At 53.7% G+C, this 24,883-nt stretch overlaps 1 protein-coding gene across 6 annotated transcripts; it reads right to left on the bottom strand.

The window, feature by feature from the left end:
- Positions 1-24,883, bottom strand: SEMA4A (semaphorin 4A). Of its 6 annotated transcripts, none has more exons than XR_005983186.1 (16): positions 19,513-19,527; positions 18,366-18,530; positions 16,757-16,917; positions 15,809-15,871; positions 15,469-15,567; positions 15,143-15,248; positions 14,294-14,410; positions 13,874-13,998; positions 13,546-13,718; positions 12,456-12,606; positions 5,337-5,517; positions 3,187-3,299; positions 2,936-3,093; positions 2,537-2,637; positions 1,068-2,190; positions 1-778 (listed from the first exon to the last, which is right to left on the bottom strand). XR_005983186.1 is itself a non-coding variant. In XM_041726230.1 (15 exons), the coding sequence occupies exons 2-15, from the start codon at positions 18,499-18,501 to the stop codon at positions 1,595-1,597; spliced, it is 2,280 nt and encodes a 759-aa protein (XP_041582164.1). In that variant the 5' UTR covers positions 18,502-18,530; positions 24,816-24,883; the 3' UTR covers positions 938-1,594. The 6 variants fall into 6 exon arrangements, 3 of the variants coding, with proteins under 3 accessions (XP_041582164.1, XP_041582170.1, XP_041582149.1); XR_005983190.1 differs by having other exon boundaries at positions 1,295-2,190; XR_005983188.1 differs by lacking the exon at positions 1-778 and having other exon boundaries at positions 938-1,198; positions 1,295-2,190.

Below are 24,883 nucleotides of genomic sequence, written 5' to 3'. Positions count from 1 at the left end.
TTTAATTAAAAATTTTAATTAAAAAATAAAAATAAAAAATAAAAAGAAGCCATAGAGAAAGAGAATTATTGGAATGTGGTGGCAAAGCATGAAGGTGGTACAGAGGGTATGGTCAGTGGTGGCTTATGGGTAGTTTTAGAGAATCATTTTTGCAGAGACGTGGGGGAGAAAGCCAGACCACAGGGCACTCAGGAGGGTGAGGGCCTCCCTGGGGGAGCCATGGGCAGGCGGCCAGAAAGGACCCTGTCTAGTGTTTGGTGAGAACAGAAAAAAGAGAACCATTGGTGGGCAGGGTAGGGGGGATGGTTGGGCAGCGTCATCCTTTGTTTGGATCCTGCAGAGAACAGCCAGCACACCTGCGAGTGGGAGAGGGGAGCTGGAAGGTGAGGGAGTGGTAGAATGAGGGGCAACGCTGGCAGTCTCAGCAGAGGTGGGAAGAGGCTTGGGGATCCTCCAGGGAGGTAGCCCAGGGGTGTGGACAGAGCACTATTTGTCAGATTTGGGAAGGGTGTGGCCAAAATGGGGGTGGCTGTACAGTGTCTCCAAAAATTCAGTTCACCCACAGTTGACACCACCTGCGGCTGTGGAGAAGGGAAGGGGAAAAACAGCAGGACAGCAGGGGATCGGAAGCAGCGGGGGTTATGATGGATGAGGTGCTGCCCAGGCCAAGCTGAGGCTGCTCCAGGGGGATGGCTCTGGCCTGAGCTCAGAGTTGGAGGCACTCTCTGGCGATGCCCGAGCAGAGGAAAAGGCTGCGGGGTTGGTTCTGTGCAGGAAGCTGGCAGGGGCAGAAGAGGTGGTGTACAGTTGGAGAGAGCAACCACCCCACAAACCAAGCATTCCTCCCTGCTGCAGCCCTAGGGCTGCCTGCCCCCTCCACCCCACAGTCCTCTGCAGCAGCAGCAGTGTTTTGCTCTGACAGAAACAGCACCAGCAGTGAGCTTTGTCTTTTTAATACAAAATAAACTGTCTGTGACAAGCAGTTTTCTGAATCCCAAAATAAAGGAAAGGGGAGAGGAGAGAGATCAAGGTCAGCCAGAAAAAGGAGTGAACAAGGCTCAGATTACCCCTGTTATTCTAGCCAGGCCAGCAGGGACCAGAATCTCCCCCAAACGAAACAAGAAGGAAGGTGGTCAAACTTCCAGAAGGATTTCCCAGGAGTCCCAGCAGTGCACGGTTGATAAGGGAAGCAGGAGCCCTGGGAGAGCAGAGTCTTGGTGGGTGGTATGGCAGCTGCTGCTGCGGGGGCAGCGGGCATGCAGGCTTGTTTATACGTTGGTGAACACTCACTCACATGTTGTAGGGTCTCCTGAAGCAGTCTGTTCCTGGAGGATCTTGGAATGGCCGGAGCTGAAGGATCCGCTCTTATTTGACCCAGGTTGGGACAGGCAGTTGGAGAGCCCGCGTGTGTGGTACAGGGCAGGCCCCCAGGGGGTCAGGCCACTGTGTCAGCCACTGAGGGCCACTGTGTCAGCCCCACTGAGGGCCACTGTGGCATGGCAGGAAGGTGATCTTTTGTGCTGTGCTGTCCCAGGTCCCCCCAGCTAGTGTGCCCGGGGGCCCCGCCCCCCCCCCCCCAGCTTGTGCCCAGAGTTTAAGCCACATCAGGGCCTAGATGGTTGTTGTCAGCGTCCACATTGCTGGCAGAGGTCCTGAGTTCCTTGGGAGGTTGGAGGTGCTGCTCTCGACTCAGGGGGGCCTTCTCCCCCGGGGGCAAGGTCTCACAGCCCTGTACCTTGCCCCGGGCTCGGAGCACCCCCAGCGGGGAGGTGAGGAGGAGGAGGAGGCCTCCTGAAAGCACCAGGGCCAGGAGTACTGTAACTGTGAGGAAGTGGGGCCAGTAGGACCGCGGAGCAGCCAGGGCAGCCCCACCACCAACCCTGGTCAGTGGGGCCTCCATGCGCTCCCGGGGAATGCCCGCCAGTTCAGGGTCCAAGGCCAGGGGCTGGTCCTGGCTGTGCACCCAGTAGGAGACTACAGGGTACGAGAAGCCATTCTCTGTGGCCCAGCACTGGTACAGGCCCCCCACCCCACCACGCAGCAGCAGCACCAAGGAACCATTGTAGACCGCGGCAGCCGAGGCTTCTGGGACCTGTGCCAAGCCACGACTCCAGCGATAGGAGGCCAGAGCTGACAGATGGGGGCAGGGGAGCTCCAGGATGGAGTTGGGGATGGCCAGGACTTCTTTAACTGGAGATGGAGGGAGGGGGAAGCGCATGAGGGAGGGGGAGCAGGAGCTTGGAGGAGTACTCCCAGCATTTGGACCTGACTCCCATCTCCAGCTTCCATGGCAGCTCCCAAACTCAACTCTGATCCCTCGTCTATCTCGTCTGGACCCCAAACTAACCTCAGTCCATCCGACTCCAGCTCTGACACCAAAACAGACTTCAGCCTCAATCCTGAATCCCAGCTTAGATTCTTATCCCGCCTCCCTAAACCAGGACTCAAATCCACCCCAAGTCTGGGTGCTGAGGGAAGAGATGAAGGCAGAGATACCCACCTGAGCCTTCCCACTACCCCCTGGTTTCACACTCACTCATTTGGGGGCGGCTCTGAGACTGGAAGCTCCTGCCCATGGGGCCAGTGGCACATGCCCAGTTTGGATTCCCTTGCTCCATGTCCTGTCTCCAGGACTTCCTGAGAAGGCAGGGAAAGCAAACCTCAAGCCTTGACAGGGACCAAAGTGGGAAGAGAAGGAAGAAGGAGAGGGAGGTGGGCCCGAGACAAGACAGCCAGAGAGGAGGGGAAGGTGAACCCAGGAGGGCTGGAGCGGCTTCAAGCCTGTTTGTGGCAACTCTGTCCCAGGAAGAACCTGCCAGGATAGGGATTCTTGGAGGGAATGTGCCGGTAGTCCCTGGAGGGAGGAAGGATCATGCATGCTGGGTGAGAAGATCCTGGTGGGCCCGTTGCGACCCTGTCCAGGGCAGGCACTCACGGGATGGGGGTAGGCAGGAGGCAGCAGGTTCGAGACTCAGGGTCCCAGGCACAGTGGGGGTCCCGGGCAAGGACACAGTCCACACAGCTCTCATAGATGCTACAGTTGGCTCGGGGAATCCTCCAGATGCCCCCTGAGAAGCCCACAAACACTGCGCCCTGGAAAAGAGAGGGATGGTGACAAGGTGCCTCGCCGCACCCAGGAGGGATCCAGCACCCAAGCCCCCCACCTTGCCAGAGGCCCCTTGCCACCTGCGCGGGGGCCAGCAGCAAGTTGCGGACAGGTTCAGGGAACAGCTGGATTTCCTCCACCAGATGGGCACTGTTGTCCTCACTCACCACAGCCTTATGGAGGGACCCTGTGGCTGTGGGGAGGGAGAGAGAAGAGCTGTCACGCCATCCATAGACCTCCGTCAGACTGCCTCTGACCCCAGATGGCCTCCCAACCATCAGAACATTCCTTCAGAGTGAGCTGGGCACAGACACAGGTCTGTTAGGCTGCTCCCCTCTATGCCGGGGAGATAACGTGAATTCTGTTATAAATGGCTTGGAACCCCCTGTCCCTCTGCCTTTGCTTTTCAGGAACGCAACCCACTTCCTCTGTGGAGTTGGGCAGTGGACAGCCGAGTGCTTCTGTAGAAAGCCCGCCGCCGGCCATCCTCACCTCCAGCATGTGTCCCTACTCCAGGACATATCAGCAAGGTCCATGCCGACCACCCCATACCCACTGCCACCTCCCCAGCTGACCTTCCTGATCTGCCCTCACTCAAAGTCGACCTCTGATCTCCTAACACCCTAGGTCATGGGCTCATGTGGCATGTTTGTTGTGCATCTCCACAGATTCCACCAGCACCAAGCTTCAGTGTGTTGAGCTCCCCACCAGAGCCCAGTATGTGTGCGGCTAATGTCGTGGTCGGGCACATATCCTGAGAGAATCAGCACACTTGCAGGTTTCTTCCACCCAAGCTCCAGCTCATCCACCCCCATCGGGCCCTCCACAGACATGCCTGGCGGCCTTCCACATAGCCCTGCCAACTCTCCCCTTCTCTCCACAGTGACTTTTGAATCTACCTCTCTCTCCTCAAGCCTCCCACCTTTTCCACCTCTTGTTCCCAGCCCAAGGTACTGTGTCCTCCTCCTGCATGGAACAGAAAAGCCTGTCCATAATAGCTGTGTCTGCTTCCCAGCCTTACCTTCTACTTCTTCATCCCATCCCAGCCTGGGGGCTGCCCCCTTCCTACATTCTGGACTCTGGCTTCCTGCTCCTTCTGCGACTTCACCTGCCAGTTATCCCCTGGCCTGCTCATTTCTTCTCCATCTGCCTCCCTCCTGGATCCCCATGACCTTCTCATCTTTAAAAAACAAAAGCATAGGGGATCCCTGGGTGGCTCAGCAGTTTGGCGCCTGCCTTTGGCCCCAGGCGTGATCCTGGAGTCCCGGGATCGAGTCCCACGTCCGGCTCCCTGCATGGAGCCTGCTTCTCCCTCTGCCTGTGTCTCTGCCTCTCTCTCTCTCTCTATGTCTATCATGAATGAATAAATAAAATCTTTATTTTTTATTTTTTTTTTAATTTTTTTTTTATTTATTTATGATAGTCACAGAGAGAGAGAGAGAGAGGCAGAGACACAGGCAGAGGGAGAAGCAGGCTCCATGCACCGGGAGCCCGATGTGGGATTCGATCCCGGGTCTCCAGGATCGCGCCCTGGGCCAAAGGCAGGCACCAAACCGCTGCGCCACCCAGGGATCCCTAAATAAAATCTTTAAAAAAAAAAAAAAAGCATGCTGGTGGGACCCCACAACTTCCCCCAGTCATCCCCCCACCAACTTCCCCTTCAAGGCCAGCTTCCAGGGGATCCCTGGGTGGCTCAGTGTTTAGGCCTGCCCCTTTGGCCCAGGGCATGATCCTGGAGTCCCAGGATTGAGTCCCACATCAGGCTCCCTGCATGGAGCCTGCTTCTCCTTCTGCCTGTGTCTCTGCCTCTCTCTCTCTGTGTCTCTCATGAATAAATAAATAAAATCTTTAAAAAAAAAAAAAAAAAAAAGGTCAGCTTCCTAAAGGCGTGGCCCTGCCCTGGCTGCTCCAAACTACCTGCCACCTGCCCAGTCTTCACGGTTCTGGCTCTGACATGGCTTTTCCGGGAGACAAACAGCTCCTCCTAAGGCCACCAGAGCCCTCTTTGTTCTCTCTGCCTCTAGACTCAAAGTTCAGAAAGGATGGATTCTGGGCTGTTTGGTTACCCCACCGTATTCTTGGAGCCTAGCAGGGTGCCAGGCCCACCGTACATGTTCAGAAAGCATTTGTTGAGTAAAAGCATGAGTGAAGGAGCTCCATGGCTTCCCTTGTCAACCTGACTTGCAATCCCTGCTTGGTCACAGGGAGACACCTACAGCACTTTACTCACCGGTGCCCAGGTACATGACCAGGTGGCTGTGCCCATCGACGCCCTGGGCTGTTTCCACTGCCAGCCTCGTGTACTCCACACCCGACTGCACCAGCAAGGGTGTTCCCATCACCTGCTCATCCATCAGGAAATGGTCCTTCATGAAGGTCAAGGCTTTATCAGAAGAGGGGCCTACGGAGCACTAGAGGGGGAAGGAGGCACCTCAGGTCAGCACATGCCCTCCCAGCGGCTCACCATTGCTATTTCCCTCCCTCCTCCCTCCCAGTGCTCCAGAGGAGGTCCTCATCTCCTTATCTCAGGTGTTGAGGGCACAGGGGTGGTGGTGAAAGCTCTGGAGCGGCCTGGCTTTGATTTGCAGGCTCTGCACACAGTGCAGTGTATCATCGGCCTGCTGTGAGGAGGCAACGCATGAATTTGTGAAAAGTAATTAGAACGGGGCATGACATGAAGTAAGTAAATGTTAGCTGTTATCTCTCCCTCTCCTTGGTGCCCTCACTAGGGGTGCCTGGCAGTCAGCAGGAAGTAGGATGAGGGAAGATGCACTCACGTCCGTAGCCCCAGGCTCACTCAGCACAAGACCTGGCACACAGCTGGTACCCAGGAAAGGTTTGCTGAGTCAGTGACTAAATGAAAGATATCACAGAAGGAGGGGGTACAGCAGGGAGCACTCCTCCCCACGGTGTCACATGAACTTGCTACATGAATCTGGCACAGCCCCTTCTCTATTCTGGGCCTCCTTTTTTTCACCCATAATATGGAGGGGTAGAGGGCAGGGGGTGGGCCGACTGTTCTGTGAAGACCCTGCCAAACCCAGCATGTTGTATCCTGATCCTCTGTACCCTAAGGGTGCCATCTCAGGGCCAGTCCCACTCTGTCACTTGCCAGCTGTGTCCTCCAACAGGCTGCTCCACCTCCCTGAGTTTCAATTTCCTTATTTGCAAAGTGACGTAATAACATCTACATTTCATTCTGATGCCAGAATGAGCACATGCACCTCCTCTCACTTCCTCCTCACCCCAGAAAGGGGAGAAGAGAAGGGGAAGCAAAGACAGCCGCAGGGTAGAAGCTGGAAAGCAAATGAGCAAATGGTAAAAGACCTAGCAGAATTTTCTTAAGCCAGCCCTGGGGTCACCAAAACTATCTGATTTACAGGGCAGAATTCCTAAAGGTCATGGATGAGCGGCCCCCACTGGGAGTGGGGCAAGGGAGGGGCTGTGTCAGAAGAGTATTTGAAGGTGTGTAGTTGGGGCCCTGGCCCAGGACTGGAGGCTCCTTCTCTGGGGAGGTAAAGCAGAGGGTGGCAGGCACACCACGAAAGCTGGGGGTGAAGGCAGGGAAGCAAAGCACTTGTGGAGACTCTTCCCCCATTGCCCCCCAGGACCAGCAGCTAGGCTATCTCCCTCCAAACACAAGGCTAGAAGAAGGCCCCAGAAAACTGACTTGGCGTCAGCAGTAAGACCTAATACTATTGATATCAAGGGTCTTGGAGAAAAGCTCCCAGCCAGGCCATCTTCTCTGGGGACATGGGGGGGCCCAAGCAGACCAGTCACATCTCCTCCTGTGCAGCTTCCAAATGGCCTCACATCCTCACTCTGAAATGTGAGCAGAGAGCCCAGGGTTACCAGACACATGAGTTAAACCATGAACACGAAAGAGACCAAAACAAACAAATGGAACAAACAAACAAGAGGCTAACTGATTCAGAGAAAAGAGACATTCACAACAAAATATGATCACTTCCTGAAGAGAAGAGCGTGTGCCCATGAAACCAGAACAGAAGAGGACTCCCGACTTCAGAGAGGGAGCCAGACATCATGCGTATCCCAAAGGAAGACCCACAATCATGGTGAAGGGGTCTTGCCCCCAAGTCAAACTCTGACTTGACCAAGTCTTTAGGCCCAACCTCCAGTGAATTTACAGGAAATACTGCAACCCCACCCTAGAGACGCATAGTAACCAAGATCTAGACTGAAAAATTCGACATGACAAGTAAATGGCAAGAGAAAATAAGAAGATAGAAAAGAAACACAGGGGATCCCTGGGTGGCTCAGCGGTTTAGCACCTGCCTTCGGCCCAGGGCATGATCCTGGAGTCCTGGGATCGAGTCCCACGTCAGGCTCCCTGCATGGAACCTGCTTCTCCCTCTGCCTGTGTCTCTGCCTCTCTCTCTGTGTCTCTCATGAATAAATAAATAAAATCTTTAAAAAAAAAAAAAAAGAAAAGAAAGAAAAGAAAAGAAAAAAGAAAAGAAAAGAAAAGAAGAAAAGAAAAGAAACACAGATTAAAAGAGACTTAAAAGAACAACTTATCCGAGGGGCACCTGCCTGGCTCAGTCAATAGAGCATACCACTCTTGATCTCAGGGCTGCGACTTCAAGCCCCATGTTGGATGTAGAAGGTACTTAAATACATAAACTTAAAAAAAAAAAAGTAGAGCGCCAATCCGAATTTATATATCTTATGTAGATTTTGATTCAAGTAAACTGTATTTTAAACAACTCTTATGACATCTTGGAGACTATTGGAAATTTGAATGCTAAAGGCATATTAAAGAATTAATCATTTTTGTGGTATGAAGTGGTACTATGGCTATTTTTTTAAAAGCCTTTATCTTTTGAAGATACGAAAAATATTTATGGATGATACAGTGGGTTGATTGGTGCCCCCCGATACATCCATCTGAAACCTGGGAATGTAACTTTATTTACAAAAGGATAGATATAGGGCCGCCTGCATGGCTCAGTAGTTGAGTGTCTGCTTTTGGCTCAGGGCATGATCCCGGGATCCTAGGATCAAGTCCTGCATTAGGCTCCCCGCGAGGAGCCTGCTTCTCCCTCTGCCTATGCCTATGTCTATGAATAAGTAAATAAAATCTTTAAAAAAAAAAAAAAAACAAGGGGGAACAAGTTTGCTTGGCCATGCATTGAAACTGGTTGGTGGGTATATGGAGGTCCCTCATGCTATTCTGTCTACTTTGTTTATATGTGTGACAGTATCTATAATAGAATATTTTTTTCTTTCACTTTCATTTGATGTTTCCAAATACTTAAAAAGATCAAGATTCTTACACAAATTATCCCAAATGAGACATGGAAAGCAATTTAGAGCCTACACAACAATCATCCGCCCTTCAGTTTTGCTGCCTTTTTTTTTTTTTAAAGATTTTATTTATTTATTCATGAAAGACACACAGAGAGGCAGAGACACAGGGAGAGGGAGAAGCAGGCTCCATCCAGGGAGCCCAATGTGGGACTCTATCCTGGGACTCCAGGATCATGCCCTGAGCCAAAGGCAGATACCCAACCCCTGAGCCACCCAGGCATCCCTGTTTTGCTGCTCTTTAAAGAGGATTTATTTATTTTAGAGAGTGAGAGAGAAAGCAGGGGAAGGGAAAGAATTCCAAGCAGACTCCCCACTGAGCATGGAGCTCAGCATGGGGGCTTGATCCCACGACCCTGATATCAAGACCTGAGCTGAAACCAAGAGTCAGATGCTTAATAGACTGAGCCACCCAGGTGCCCCCAGTTTTGCTGCTTTATACAACTTTGTGATTGATAGAAATGGAAACTGAATAGCATGAGCCTGGTCGGAACTTCACCTGTTTAAATAACAACAACAAACTTAGTAGAACATTTTTATAAATAAGATATTCAAAGCTCAAAAAAAATCTAGGAAATTAAGTATTTTAGCAGGAATTAAAAATCTGATAGAAGGGATCCCTGGGTGGCACAGCGGTTTGGCGCCTGCCTTTGGCCCAGGGCGCGATCCTGGACCCCGGGATCGAATCCCATATCGGGCTCCCGGTGCATGGAGCCTGCTTCTCCCTCTGCCTGTGTCTCTGCCTCTCTCTCTCTCTCTCTCTCTCTCTCTGTGTGTGTGACTATCATAAATAAATCAAAATTTTTAAAAAAAATCTGATAGAAGGATTCGAAGATAAAACTGAGACACTCTGGGCAGCCTGGGTGGCTCAGCGGTTTAGCGCCTCTGCCTCTCTCTCTCTCTCTGTCTCCTCTCTGTGTATTCTCTTTTTTTTTCTCTCTCTCTCTGTATTCTCTCTTTTTTTCTCTCTCTCTCTGTGTATTCTCATGATTAAATAATAAAATCTTTAAAAAAAAAATTGAGACACTCTCCCAGAATGTAGGGCAAAACTGAAGACCTGGAAAACTGGACAGGATTTATAAAGACCAGTCCAGGAGGTCCAGTAAGATGTGACGAAACATTCTAGCAGGGGAGTCTGCTCCATGAGGGAAGAGACTTCTGTCTGCTTCATTCACTGCCGTGTTCCCCAGAGCTTAGAAGAGCAGCAGGCAGCCTCGGAAAATATTCGTTAAATGAAAAGATAATAGGAAGAAATTGTTCAAGAGAACTTCAAGCTGAAGGAACTAAACGTACAGGCTGAGGGTCAGGTTACATGTCCAGTAAACGAACACACTCCCATCAAAGCGCAACATTTCAAAACAACTAGGGACCAAGAGAAGGCCCTATAAGATTCCAGTGAGAACAGGGACTTTCAGAGACTGAAGAATCAGAAGAACTCTGCACTGCTAACACCCCTGGAAGACAAGAGGGCAAGCCTTCAAAGTTTTATAGGAAGATGATTTCTAATCTAGAATTACATGCACACATCAAACTACCAAATGCAAAAGTAGAATAAAGACATTCTCAGACATTTTTAGTCTCAAAATATTTACCTGCCATATATATCCCTTTCCAGGAATCTATGGAGGCTCTGCTCCACTTAAGACAGTAAAGGGGCACCTGGGGGGCTCAGTGAAATATCTGCCTTCATCTCAAGTCATGATCCCAGGATCCTGGGATCAAGCCACACATCCAGCTCCCTGCTCAGTGCGGGGGGGGGGGGGGGGAGGGTGTCTGCTTTTCCCTCTGCCTCTCCCTCTGTGTGCTCTTCCTTTCTCTCAAATAAATAAATAAATCTTTAAAAAAAATAAGATTGTAAAAGAAAGGGGGGGGTGCCTGACTGGCTCAGTTGCAAGAGCATGTGACTTGAACTCAGGGTTGTGAGTTTGAGCCCCATGGTGGGTGTAGAGATTACTTAAAAATAAAAATCTGGAGCACCTGGGTGGCTCAGTTAGTTGGGCGTCACTTTTGGCTCAGGTCATGATCCAGGGTCCTGGGGATCAAGCTCTGAGTCGGGCTCCCTGCTCAGCAGGGAGCCAGTTTCTCCTTCTGCTTCTGCCCCTCACCAAGCTCATTCTCTCTCTCTCTCTCTCTCTCTCTTCTCTCAATAAATAAATAAAATAAAATAAAAATCTTAGGGGCATCTGGCTGGCTCAGTTGGTTAAGCATCTGCCTTTGGCTCAGGTCATGATCCCACAGTCCTGAGATGGAGCCCTGTATTGGGTTCCCTGCTGGGCAGAGAGTCTGCTTCTCCCACTCCCTTTGCCCCTCATTTCTAATCATGTTCTCTTTCTCTTGCTCTCTCTAATAAATAAAATCTTTAAAAAATAAAAATCAGGCTCCCGGTGCATGGAGCCTGCTTCTCCCTCTGCCTGTATCTCTGCTTCTCTCTCTCTCTCTGTGTGTGACTATCATAAATAAAAAAAATTTTTAAAAAAATAAAGCTTTAAAAAAATATATTTTATAAAAGATAGTAAAAGAAAAAAAAAAAGAGGAAGCTATGGGATGTAAGAAACACGAGAATGTCACAGAGATACAAAGGGAATGCCCAGAATGATAAGAAGGGAAATTCCAGGGCAGCAGCAGTGCCCAGGACAGAGGGGCCCCCAGTGCAGACTGCAGCAGGCAGGAACCACTTCCAGGAAGATGAGACTGTTAGAATGCCTAATCCATCTGTCTTCAGAAGAGATGCAGATCATTGAGGAAGAGTTTGTGGTTGAATTAATGATAAGGACTTAGAAAACAAAGCAAGCCAAAAAGAAGGAGGAGAAGGAGGAGGAGGAGGAGGAGGAGGAGACAGAGAAAAGAAAGAAAGAAAGAAAGAAAGAAAGAAAGAAAGAAAGAAAGAAAGAAAGAAAGAAAAGAGAGATCATTATTTACCCCAAGGAAAATTTTAAATTATGCAAAAAGGAAAAGTAATCATGGCCTGCTACCTGGCTCAGCTGTGCATAAGAGTCCTAATATAAATATTGATCTAACCAAAATTATTATATACCTATGTTAGGAGATGAGGGGTGGGTGCAGTGTTGTGCTGGTGGAGTAGTTCTGGGGTGGCGGTGGGGGAGCCCTGATTTGTAGTGTTTGCTGAATGTCGTGGCACGCACTTCCAGCATGGCTAGTTTCAGGCTACCAGTGTTATGTTGGTGCACGTGAATTTGGAAAGAGAAGCCAAAAACAGTTCTTGCTGGTTGCTCTAGGCCAGCTCCAGCACATACGTAACTGGGTGGGGGGTAGGAGAGCACAGGTAAATCTTTAGCATCCAGAATGGGAATTCAAACATCAAGAAGTAGCAATAAAAGTATGGCAGAGATTTAGAGATTTGGAGATAAATACAAAAAGGCTAAAAGAGTTGAAGGTGGTTATCCTTCTAGAGAGGGAAAAGTGTAGGACAGGGAATAGGGCTGTTTTTTGTAACAAACCATGTAGAGGTATATGATTCTATAAATGGTGGCCGTATACAACTCTGATCAAAACACAAAAGTTAGGGGATCCCTGGATGGCTCAGCGGTTTAGTGCCTGCCTTCAGCCCAGGGCGTGATCCTGGAGTTCCGGGATCAAGTCTCGCATCAGGATCCCTGCATGGAGCCTGCTTCTCTCTCTGCCTGTGTCTCTGCCTCTCTCTCTCTGTCTCTCGTGAATAAATAAATAAAATCATTTAAAAAAAAGTTAAATAAGAAATGCCGATGAAGATGCCCAGCCAGTCCTTGGCACAGCCCGTGCTCCCTTGTTTCCTCACTGATACACCCAGGTATTTGGTGTGCACTTAGTGAAGGGGGGGATTTCTCTGTGTGTAGGATGGGTTGGACACCTGTGGCATCTGGACCGCTGGAGCAGGTGTGCACCTGAGTGGACAGGACTGGTTAGGGCAGGAAGCACTAACATTTATTGGACATTTATTGTGCCATGACAGGTACTTTGATGTGTGGGATGTGTGTGTATCAGTGGCAGTGGGGCATTGCTCAGTTTTGGGGGTGGTACTCACACTGCCTGGCCGGGGACTGATCTCGGGGACTCCATAAGTAGTCCAGCGTGAAGTCTCTTTATTCAACTCCTTGTACTTCCCCTCAAAGACACGCCTGATGTCCTTGAGAGAGAAGGCACAGACAGCAGAGCTCCTGGTCCCACCAATCTGCCTGTGGACAGCCAGAGGGGACACGATCATCTCCTCTGCTATTCCAGGAAGCTCTTCCTCCAGCCCTGGCCCACCCTGTGAGAAAGCTCTGGAGGGCAGGAGTATGGAGGGCTGGGTTGGCCTATTGCTACCTACTTTCCCCCCAGCTGTGATGATAAGGGCTAGAAGAGACCCTGACTCTGGCTCATCTTAGGATTTGAAGTGTGATTATCCTTAAGGACAATTAACTGGGGTTCAGGCCTTGGGGTGGCTCCTGCCTTTCCTGCCCAGACTGGGCTCTACCCCTGGAAGGGGCAATGTAACCAGCTCCCAACAGGCTCCAGATGAAGCCCCAGTCTGTGGAGACAGAAGACTTCTCTTGTTCTCTTTAACCTGATTGTGGCACACACATGTTCTCAGCTCTGGATGCCACTGATACCAGCCCCTGCTTACAGCAGATAGCTCTGATACCTGACATGTCATCAGCAGGTACCTAAACAGTGGGGCCAGATCACAGCAAATCAATGAACTTTTCTCAGTCTCTCATCAATGACTATTTTTATCTTAGTGACACTGATGGTTTTTCCCTCTTTGCTCTGGCCACTAGGAAGCTCACAGCTAACAGAGCATCCCAACATTGCATAAATGACAAACGTTTATGATGTGCTGACGCTATCCCTGCCTTCTTATTCTCCTTTCACTCCTATTTCTTCATCAGTTTTACCTTGTCTGGTCTCAGTGTTTGCCTTCCGTAAGCTGACTCCTATCCTGTTTTGGAACCGGGTGGGATACAAACGAGTAAAATCCTGAGCTGTATTTTCCCATCTACACGAAGGGCGCAAGTCAGATTTCTGGGACATAATGATGGTCACATGCCTTCCTAGGTGAAGTGCTCACGTCACCTAGACCCAAGGGACCCCCGACCCGCATGCGGCCCCCTCGTTCCCGCCTAGCGGCTCACCACTGAGAGCTGAAGGTCGCGTAGACGCGGGGCTCGGCGGGGGCAGCGGCGGGCAGCAGGACCGCGTGGCGGATGACGTTGAAGGGCAGCTGCCCGGGCTGAGAGCACAGCAGCTGGGCCTTCAGGAAAGTGGTCCACTTCTTCTGCAGCAGCTTGTCCCCGCCCACGTCGTTCTGGCGCCGGGGAAGCGGGGTCAGGCTCGCCCCCCGCCAGTTCCACCCACGGCGCCCGCCCCGCTCCCATTTGACCCTGGGCGCTAGGCCCCGCCCCTGACTACTCCCCATTGGCTTCTCCCACGGCCAGCCCCGCCCCCGCCTGGGCCGCAGACCTTGCAGACTCTGGCCACCCGCGACGTGTGGAGCTTCTCAAAGAACTCGAACTCGCTGGCTGTCTCCTCGAAGAAGAAGTAGACGAAGTGGGTCGAAGGGATGGCTGCCACGAAGGAGGCGTCCGCTGCGGGCGGGGCACATAGGGTTAGGGCTGGGACACCCCGAGGCTGGTTCTGCAGCGGCTGGCCGAGGGAGCTGGCCTGGGGCGGCTCCGGGGGCGCCTGCTCCTCCCTCGGTTTACTGGCGCTCCCTGGGGGCGGGAACTGCACCCCTCCCCCAGCAGTGCTGCCTGGCACCAACCCGACTCTGTGCCTCAGTGCGGAGGACCGCGGGATGCAGTGACCGTGGCTCTCGGCTCTCGGCCCGCGCTCTGCGCTCAGGGCAGGGCCAGACCTGTGCTGGGGGACTCGGGTCCTTACGCTGCAGCCAGCGGAGGAAATTGTCGGTCTTGAGGACGGGCTGGGGTCCCAGCGTGCGGATCAAGATGGGCTCGCTGCCCAGGAAATTGTTCATGGTGCCAGAATAGAGCATCCCATCTAGGGCAGAGGGCAGAGGCCTCATCGTTGGAGGGTGCCTCTGCCCTCTTCAGACCTGCCTCTACTCGGCCAGCACTCACATCCCTCTCCAGCCTCCCTGTCTGTGCTCCACGCCCTCCTGGGGCGCCCAGAGTCCAGGGCACAGATGCCACTGGGCACCCTCGTTAGAGAATATTGCTACAGGGAATAGCCACCGCAAGTCCTTCTGTGTGCTCACCCACACACTCAGCTAAACCACCTGCCAAATAGAATCACCCTTTCTTCCCCAAAGGTGGCTGTGTCTTCTGCTTCCATACTTTGGTCCTACCCTCCTCTTCCTGGAACATCTTCCCTGCCCACCTACCTATCTTTCAGGGTCCCACTCAAAAGCCAAAAGCCACCTGGTCCAGGAAGCCAGAGTGGAGAGTCTGTCATGGTTGGTGTCAGGAGGGCACAGACTGTAATCTCTGTGTAACCTCTACAGAACAAATGGCTGAACCTCAGGCCTCTTCTCTGCCTAAGACCCTTCCCAGACCCTCTTGCCAATGTGAACCTCTCTGTACCTATCTCCCTCCACCTCCTTTGTGGCAGCTTCAACAGGAGCTGATGATTGGGGTGCCTGAGTCTCTCCCTGATCTGGTGCTCAGAGGCTCCCGGCTCCCCTCCCTCAGTCCCCTGCTTTCCAGGAAACTGTCAGCTTCCGTATTTCACAGAATGACCCAGGCAAGCAGATGTTCGGAACCTGATACTCACCTGCTAAGACAGCTGTGTGCTTATGGGCAGGGTCAAAGGGACTTTGGCCCTTCCCTTCCACAACCTTGTCCTCAGAGATGGGCAACAGGTAGGAATCTTGGAGTTCCTAAAGGGGGGGAGAAGCTGGGGGCCAGAATGCCAGAGTCTCATGTCTGGGAAATGAGGGGCCTGAGGGAGGGAGAGGGACATGGAGGGGAATTCGGGCAGGAAGCTCACAAGTATCCTGCATCTGGAAGAGCAGGGTTTTCCAGAGCTACAGAGGATGGCTCAGGAGTAGATGTGAGAAGGGATGCTTGGGTCTGAGAATTGAGTTCCCAGTAACTCACAATGAAGGTACAAGCGGGGCTGAAAGCGAAGGTGCCACAGGCATACAGGTGGGTGGCATTGACAGAGACCAGGACACGGATAAAGTTGAAGCACTGTGTCTGGGGAGACAAAGAATTCAGGTGTCCAGGCCACTTGCCCCACACTCTTGGGCTGCACTTCCCAGTGGGAAGAGGGCCCAGAGTTGTTGAGGCATCCCTGGATGTCTTCACAGAATGTGACGCAGACCATCATCATAGAGAGAATCTTCTTCTACTGCCTCCCCAACCTGAGGTCATCCGTGATGGTCTGGGGACTCTGGGGCTCTCCACCCAGAGCCCCTAAACCCCCACCTCCACTTACCTCGATGCTCTTCTTCTTAAATGCACATTCATTCTTTTTTTGGTCACTGGCTGGCCAGGGTATCTGCAGTGGGGAGTTGGGAGGGAGAGGATATGAGGTCTTCCATTTTAGCTTTGACCTGCTGTCCTGTCCTTGGTTCTGGTGTAAAGCCACCAGCAGGCACAGTGATCAGTGACAGGCTGATGAGCTGTAATAACATCAATTTGTGACCATGGCTGTTACTCTGATGATACTGGTATTCATTTTAGGACATGGCTCTGTGGTAGAACATGGCCTATGGAATCAGACCTCAGTGTGAATCCAGGCATGGCCACTTACTGGTTGAGGGGTCCTAGTCCATTGTGCAGGCTTCTAGAGGACACAACCAGGAACGTATGTAAAGTACCTAATGCAATGCATGCTACACGGAGCAGCAGTTGACAAACCACACCTTTCCTGCGGAAATTGTTTAAAATGTGAGTTCCTGGCTCACACCTCAGAGACTCTGCATTTTCATTGAGCATCCTGTATGCACAGGTGGCCCACAGACCACACATTGAGAGACACAACCAGAGAGATGCTCAGTAATCATAGCTCTCCCCCTCCTTTCCTTCCTTCCCCCTTTCTTCCTCATATTGTTCCCATTAGCAGGGTGACTATAATTTAATACAGAAGCTTCAGTGATTTCTACCGGTGGATGGATATCATATTATTGATATAATTTGAGTCAGTGTTTCTGTTGTATGTCAATGATTTCCATATCAGCCACATTAGCAATTAATATTATTCAATCAAGATGCACAATGCCAGCAAATAGTGAGACCACTGTGGTATTTCTTATCTGTCCGTAATAGGAATTACTCATTACTGCTCTTGGACAATGAGTCACACATGGGCAGTCCAGGCACCGGACAGCTGCCAGCCCCCACCACACTCCCAGCCCATGCCCTTCGTCCCTGGCCTCCTCACCATGTTCTTCAGCTTTGGCATCCCTGAGTCCTGGATATCCAAGGCCAGAATGGTCTCTCGAGCCCCCACATAGAGAGTGCCTCCATCACCACTCAAGAGCAGAGTGTCAAAATCCTGGAGGCCCTTCTGCTGGAAGAGGCTGAGAGCCCTGCGTCCATCCCCTGTCGGGAAGTGACGAGAAGGGGTGGGTGATGAGGAGTGGGTAGGTAGGCAATTGATTTTGTGGGGATGGGGAAGCATTGGCACAGTGTGGTCCCAAGGCCATGGCAGCTGGACCCACTTGCCATCGGCAGCTCCCCCTTCAGCCACCCTACTGGCAGCACAGGAGCTTTGTGTTGAGCCAACAGTGGAGAGAAAAGGCAGCCAGAGACAGGGTAACGACAGCCCAGGACTGGGAGAAGGTGGCCTGCATCCAAGAGATAGACAAAGCGACAGGAAATAGAGTGAGGCACCTGGATCCTCTTCCAGGCCTGAGGGGCTGGGGGGTGGGGGAGGATCCGCTAGTCCTCCCCCAGGGAGGAGCAGGGTGAGCAGAAAACAGACAGACAGGACTGTGTCTTGGTAGCTGTGGGTTGTAGGGCCACACTCACCGACCCCCCTTGCCTTCCTCTAGCAGGAAACATACCACTAGAATCACTGTGCAGGCTGAGCAGAGAGCAAACATGTTTTCAAAGGCCCTGTGGGCATGCCTGGACGTCCCCGGGGCAGGGGAGATGAGTTGGTTACGGTAGGCTGACTGAGGCCCTCCTCATCACTTTGGTGTGGCAGAGGGTGCTGTGCATGTGCTCCTGTCCCTGGGCACATCAGTGAGGGGCTCACGTTCCTCTGGACTCTCATGGGTGTCTTTGCACCTCAGCCCTAGTTAGAGGACCAACTGTCTAAGTGTTACCTTCGGAAGCTCTGACAATCTTGGGACCAAAAGGAGAAGTGGGTGCAAGGTGCTGGAGAGGGTAGCCTCCCCCAGAGTGGGAGAAGCCCCTTGGTTACTGAGCTGACCAGCCTGTGGCATAGCCGGCTGCTCATCTGCTTCCCCCCCAGGACTGCCAGCACCCCAACAGCAGGGCTGAGTCTCATGGCACAGTGGCCAACACTGGGTTGCCCCAGACAGATGTTAAAGATGCAGCAGTGCTCAGGGAGTCCTGCCCCTACAACTCCTGCAGAGCCTGAGGCCCCCTGAGCCTTCTCCCTGGATGTCAGAGGGCCAGTGGGTGCCCTGAGTCCTCTTCCCTGGGCCCATAGACATGGAGGCTGTGCAGTCCAGCACGGTCTGTACCGCCAGGTCCACGGATGACCTTGGCTTTGGTGGCCCGTGGGGGGCGTGAAAGCACTTAGAAGTGCCCAGCCTGATGACTGCACCAGGTAAGGAGGGAAGGAGAAATCACCTCCTCAGAGAAGCACCCGGCCCCTCCTCCCCCCTCAATCTTCCTCCAGCCACCACATAGTGTTTCTTCACTCACTCCTTCCTCAGTCTCTGGGGCTCTGACACCAATCTGACATCAATCTGAGACCGCAACCTCTCTGTATCCCTTTTCTCCTCTCTCCCTCCATCCCTCCCTTCCTCGCCCTGCCAGCTTAGCTGGCGCCCCATGCCTGGCCATCAGACACTCACCTGCCCCAAACGTGACCCTGGGCAGGGGCCCCTGCCCACTGTCCCCTGCAGTCAGCGGCAGCCATGCCAGAAACAGTTGGAAGAGGAAAAGGCGCAGGAGGCTCCAGGGGTCCAGGCCCAGGGCGAGGAGGGCCATGCTCAGCCAGAGGCTGTCACCAGATGGCTCTGGGGAAACAGGCACCCAGGCACTCCCTGGGTGAGCAGTCCTCACCACATCCCCCCCGCAGGGACCAATCACTGAGCCCCAGGCAGCAGAAGTACTCATGGGGGTGGGGGTTGCCGGGGAGGGGACAGGTTCCTTTGCACAGCGCCCTCAGAGTCTCACTTCCATCATCCCTAGGCGCCAGCCTGCTGCCTCATGTTCCCCTCTGGTTCGGAGTCCTGCCGTCAGGCCTGTCCTTCTGACCCCTGGCCACCACTGGCCCTGCTCTGCCTTTCCTCATCTTACTCTTAGCAAGACCTCCCTGCTGTCTACTCTTTGCCCTCCCTCCCCATTGTCCAGAACTCAAACCACTGCCTGGCCCCAGAGAAGGGGACTCCCAGGGAGCAGATTCCTTCTCTCATAACATAGGTCAACGGGACCCATCTGCCCCAGCACTTTCAGGTTGGTGGATACCCTGGTGCTGCACCCTTACCCCTGCCCTCAGATGACCCCAGTGGGCCTGCGCCGGCCTGCTCCAACCTCTCCCCTTGCCCCAGCTGGGCGCAGGTCTTTGATGCTCAGGCCTACATGGCCCTCTCATTGCTGGGAGGTAGGCTCCCAGCACTGCCCAGAGACTCTCTGCAGCTGCCCTATTCCTAGGCTCTGTGTCCCTGGGTGGCTGCATCAGCGTCCCCAGGACCTTGGACCCCCAGCCACCCACCAAATCCTACATACCCTCGAGCCAGCCACAGTGCAGAGCCCCCAGGTGTCTGGATTCTTGGGTGGAGGTGCGTCCAAGAGAAAGGAGGGGGTTCCCAGGCCCCAGAGGCAGGGGATGGAAGGCTCAGCCTGGCTGGGCCAGGAGTGCGGCCCTCCAGGAACCCATAGGGCCAGAGCCAGCACTGGGTGTTCTGGAAAACCAGAATTTCAACCTCTCGAGTCCTGACAGATCCTTGGCTTGGGCGGAAGTAGGGGGGGGCAGGGCGGGCCCCAAGGGAGACTCACCTCCGTCTCCCTTCCTTTCGCTCCATCCATCCAGAAAGTTGAAAAGACCAGAAAATTTCTGGGTCATGTCAGCCACCCCTCTGCCCTCTGCCATACCACAACCCTTCTAACCAGCCCAGGAGTGACTTCAAGTAGCAAGAGCTCAAGACCTCACAGATGGGAGACATGACACCCTCCTCTCTATTCCTCTTTCCTCACCCGCAGGATGAGGTCCCTCCACAGCTGTGTACTCAGAAGTGCCTGCAGCAGTCTGACCTTCAAACCTCCCTGTCCAGCTGGGGTTGCAACAGCTGTAGGAGGCTGGCCCCCGTGGCTGTGGCTGTGGCTGTGCTGAGGAAGTCCCCTCCTCACCTCGGCCTCCCTCACTCCCAGGGCAGCATCAGGTCTCTGGAGGACCCCAGAGCTTGTCCTATCTGAGCTCCCCGGCAGGACGGCTCACCTCTCCCTGGGGGCCCTGGCGGGGAGCCTTGTAAAGCAGGGTTAATAAGGCATCCAGCACCGAGATCTCACAGCCTATAAAGTGGGTTGTTTCCGGCCCACTCAGCCTGACACTGGCTGGCAGCTGGTTTAAAAGCACAGCTAGCCCAAGCTAACCTAACTCCCACTGGAGACCCAACTCCTTCCCTGACAACTGGTCCTCAGGCAGGACGTCCTTCCTGTCCTGAGACTGCCATCCCTCTGGCATGGGGCATCCCTGGTCACCCCTTGAAAGAGTTCCTTGGCCTACTTGCCCTCTTTTCTTGCCCCTCTGCTCCTGTTTTCCCTGTTTCCCTGGGGGTTGGTCTCAGCCAGTCCCCTTCTGACGACTATTTCAACTCTCCCAGACTTGCACAGAAGCCGGCAGCCAGGTCCTTGGGAGAGGCCATGGGCCAAGCCACTCTCAGAATCAAGGGAAACTCCCACCTGGACCCCACCTTCTGCACCTCTCCAGAGCCCAGCCCAGATCTGGGACCTGCCCTGGCCCTGGGCCTCTCTGCTCCAACAGATCGGCTTATCTGGGTCACGGAGGAGTTCTGATGGGGGGGGCTGTGGGGGAAGCACGCCCCCAGCCCGACGCCCTTCTTCTGCCTGTGGAGGTGTTCGATTCAACATACTGGTCTTATTTCATCCTTCCCCAAGACCTGGGGGTTTCCCTCCTGGCCCAGGTCAACTTTCCCAGCCCTCCAGCCAATATGGATAGTTTGCATCATTAAGCTTTGGTCTAACCACCAATTTTAGCAGATAGGCACCATCATAGCTCCATTTCACAGGTGAAGAGAGTGAGGGTCAGGGAGATCACACAGGGAGAAGCCAAGGTAGGCTCAAATCTGCCTCATTCAAAAAATGAATGCCTTGACCACCCAGAGGTCAAGAGACCTCTCCACCCAGAGACCACTCCAAGAGGGAGTGCTCGCTCCTGTGATCCTCCCTTAGCTCTGAGCCACTTGGACCAGAAAGACAGCTGGGAGGGTGGGGGTGGCAAGCTCTGGCTCTGCTGGACCCAGAAACCATATCTCAGGGACTCCTGACCCAGGAGGGAACAGAAACCTCTCTGGCTATCAGGTGGAGGTCTGGGCCCCTCATCCAGCAGAGCCATCAGTTCTGGTTCCGTGGAAGAGGCTGACAGGGACGAAGGGCACCTGCTCTGCCACTGCCCCTCTCCCATGGGAGGCTCTGGAGTTAGATGCAACATCACACAGCCATCGCCATGCTGCAGCTGGGGAGTCCACAGCCAGGGTGGCTTCAGGGGCACATGACCTGGGCAGTTACAGGAGCCCACATTCAGAAAGGCCCATGCATGGTCTGCTGTTCTGCCGTCCTGAAGGTGTTTGATCATTCTGGACACAGGACCACAACACATCTTCATTTAATACCAGGCCTACAGATGATGCAGCAGGTCCTGCCCACAGCATCAAGGAGGCTCACAGCTGAAAGAGCCCCACCTCCTCCTTCACTGTCCAAATGAAGAAACTGAGGCCCTGCAGGGGAAGTGTCTCGGTGAGAGCCAGAGTCGTGCAGCAGTTGGGGGGGATGTTGCGGGTGGTGAGAAGGGGTCAGATGTTCATGGACAAGGCCTTAGGGGCTATGACATTTCATAGCCCCACTGTGGGGGCCCCGAACTCCTCTCTCTCCAGCCTGGAGACCCCCCTAATCACAACAATACTGTCCTCCACCCCAGGATCCCCCTCCCCTGGAGACTGCTCCCTGACGGCCCCTAGATCACAGCAGATAGTGGCCCTTTCCTGCCAGGCTTTCTGGCCCAGGGTAAAGATCTAGTTGTGGGGGGTGGAGGTGGGAGGGGAGATGGAGATGTCGTTCTCCATCTTGTCCTGTGCTCACACCCTACTCCCTTACCCCATGCTCACCCCCTGCACCCCTACGCTGTGCTCACCCCCACACCCCTGTCCCATGCTCACCCCCCACACCTCTAACCTCTGCTCACCCCCTGTACCCCTACACCATGCTCACCACCCCCCATACCCCTACCCCATGCTCACCTCCCCACACCCGTACCCTGTGCTCACCCCCTGCACCCCTACCCCATGCTCATGCACCCTTCACCCTACCCTGTGCTCACCCAGAGAACTCTGGGGCACTTTGTCTCTGTGGTGCCCCAGGGCACATAGATACTTCACTGAGAGGGGCTCCAGGGGTGGGAGAAAGGCTTTGCCAAGGACCTAGCAGGTCCAGTGGCCCCTTCTCCATCTCCCTTCCAGCCTCAGGGGCAGCCCCTGAGAGCACAGTCCTCAGGAACATCAGCTTCCTGGGTCCTTTCCTCAGCTCCATATGCCCTGCCCCTTGTTGCCTTCTTTTTTATGATCACAAGCAAGTCAAATCAACTTATATTTAGGTGCCTACTGTAAGGCACTAGGGATGTCCCTAGCTTCTACTCCCCCAGCATCCCCACACCTTTTCCCACCCACACCATCTCTCAGCCTCCTTGCCACCCACCCAGCCCAATCCCCCCTAACCCTTTACCCAAGGCCTCCTAGGCTTCTTCCTCCAATCTGACTGTGCTGGAAGGCTGAGCTGAGTGCCGCACACAATGGCCCGACCCCAGCTGTCTGCCCCCTCCACAGGGCAGAGCCAGCGCCAGACAATGGCCCGCCCCCTCCCTTCAGTTCTCCTGCTCCCTTACCTGGAGTTGGGGGATGCACCGTGCTTCCCTCCCCTTGGAATGCCAGGCAGTTCCTGTCTCCCAGTGCCTCCGTCCCTGCCACACCCCCGCCCCCCATCCTCAACCCCATCCCGCCTCACTGGTCCTCAGTCACCATGGCGACCGCATCTCTAAGTGGGAGGGACTAGAATCTCCCCATATTCTTTCTCCTCCTACCCGTGTCCCCCCCAGCCCCACCTTCTGCGGCTCCTGAATCCACATGTGTGGGGGAGGTAGAAGGGGAACACTAGCCCCTGGGGGGGAGTCCTTGCTCAGCTCCCTCTCCCCCTGCCAGGCAGGCATCCCCTTGCAGATGTCTGCCAGCTGGGTTCAGGGGTCATGTGGGGCCAAATTCTCTTTTATGGTCAGTGTCTCTGGGTTTCCCTCTTCCGGGGGCACTGCATCTGTGTCAGGGGGGAAGGGGTCCTACCTGGCTGCCAGCCAGCCTGACCCCATGCAAACTGAGTTTTCCAAGGAGGCAAGTGAACATGCAAATATCTGTGCGAATAAGCTGAGAGGCAGGGTCTCGGTTGAGAAGGCTAAGAAGGCCTCTCTGTTCCTACTATCCTGACTCCCCTGGGAAGGGGTCCACTGCCAAGTTCAGATTCTGCCATTTCTTTCCAAGCCACTGTCCCAGAAGCCTTCTTTGGCTAACCCTGTGAGACCTGTTAGGAGGAGAAGTGCTAGAAGAGGAAGGATGAGGGCAGACTGCAGAAGGGACTTTCCAAAGGTCTAGACCAGATAGGGATGAAACAGACACAAGCCTGAGCTGGCTTTCTTCCCACCTATGAAAGAGTAAGCAGGGCTCTGGCTGGAAGCTTTGCATCTGGAAGCTTTGTCCTCTCCCAGCCCCAATCCTGACCAACCCTACTTGCCTTCCTATCCCCGCTGGACCTCAGCTTCCTCACTGGTAACATGAGAGTTGAAATAGCCCTTCTAGGTTGGCCGCTCTCCGCTTGGGGGAGGACCATTAAAAAGGCTCTGTGGGGCCAGGGAGCAGAAGCCCTGGGTCCTTGCTGTGTGATCCTGGGCAGGGTTCTTGTTCTTTCTGATTCACATTGGTAAAATAAGGGCTTTCCACCCCACCCGGAGCAGTTTGGCTCATTTCTAGACTTCATAGTATTTCTAAGAAGAAGGAAGGAAGTGTGCTGGTGCCAGCCCCAGGCAGAGGGTTTCAGAGGCCAAGTTTAGTTCCCTTTCAGGTCTGGGTCCGGGTGGTAGATGAGCATTTCCTTCTGGGGCGGGATAAGGAGGGTAGGCATGTACTGAAAGCAGAAGTGGATTCTGAGCAGAGCCTTATCACCACACACACACACACACACACACACACACACACACACACACACTCACACACACCCCAGTACAATTCCTCATTCCTCACTGCAGCTGCTGTCAGCCCCTTGGCCTTGGGGTCCTCAGGGCTTGCCCACTTGTTCTCTTCTCCCCCTGCTCTGGGGCACATGGTAGCAGGAAAAGAGATGATTGCAAATTAAGGTGGCAAGGCCAGAGGCAACCGAGCTAGTGGTGTAAGAGGAAGGAAGAAGGTCGGATTAAAGAAGGACTTATTGCCTGGGAGTGTCCCTGAGTCTTTCCTCTACCTCCTTCCCTGCTTGGGGACTTGGGTGCAGCCTCTGGAGCAGAATTGTAAGGGCTACATTTCTGAACTACTCCAAGGAAGCAAGGTAGAGGGAGCCTGCAAGCTTCTCCTGGCTCTCTTCACCCTAGATTATGCAGGGGACCCTCTCCTGGCCTTGCTATATGGAATCAGAACTTCCAAGCAGGAACTAGGCTGTAAGGCAGAAGGGACCTCACCTCAGTTTTCCCATCAGTGCAAGGATGGAGTGTCAGGGCCCCCTGTCTGTAATTACAGGAGGGGCAGCAGGTGGCTGATGGAATTTATCACAGGACGGTCCCAGGAAAATAAGATGGGACAGTGAGGAGACACAGTCATCCTGCCCCCCAGGCTCTGCCCCCACCCTGAGATTCCCAGAGCTGCCCTCCCAACCTCCTTGTCTGAGGCCACAGGACCACCGAGAAGGACCCCCTATGTTATCCACTGAAGTTGGCACAGATAGTCTATGCCCAAAGTGCTAGGAGACTGGCACCCTTCCCTCCCCCACTCCCCCAGGGACCATGGTCCCCCTCACCCATCACTTTCCAGCCTTACCCCCAGCCCAGAAGAGGAGACCCTAACCCAGGCGTCCAAGACTTCCAGCAGAGTCTGCACAGGGCAGG

This window comes from Vulpes lagopus, chromosome 1, assembly GCF_018345385.1.
Source record: "Vulpes lagopus strain Blue_001 chromosome 1, ASM1834538v1, whole genome shotgun sequence".
Classification (NCBI taxonomy): Eukaryota; Metazoa; Chordata; class Mammalia; order Carnivora; family Canidae; genus Vulpes; species Vulpes lagopus.
Note: the sequence above shows the minus strand (reverse complement) of the source record. Positions and strands in the feature narration are given on the sequence as shown.

Coding starts and splice junctions, on each gene's coding strand:
- SEMA4A (XM_041726230.1), bottom strand. CDS start 18,501: ATGGCCCTCCTCGCCCTGGGCCTGGACCCCTGGAGCCTCCTGCGCCTT. Junction 12,607..13,545: donor GCGACCTTCAGCTCTCAGTG/GTGAGCCGCTAG, acceptor GGCTGTCCACAG/GCAGATTGGTGGGACCAGGA. Junction 5,518..12,455: donor TCAGTCCCCGGCCAGGCAGT/GTGAGTACCACC, acceptor TTCCCCCTCTAG/TGCTCCGTAGGCCCCTCTTC.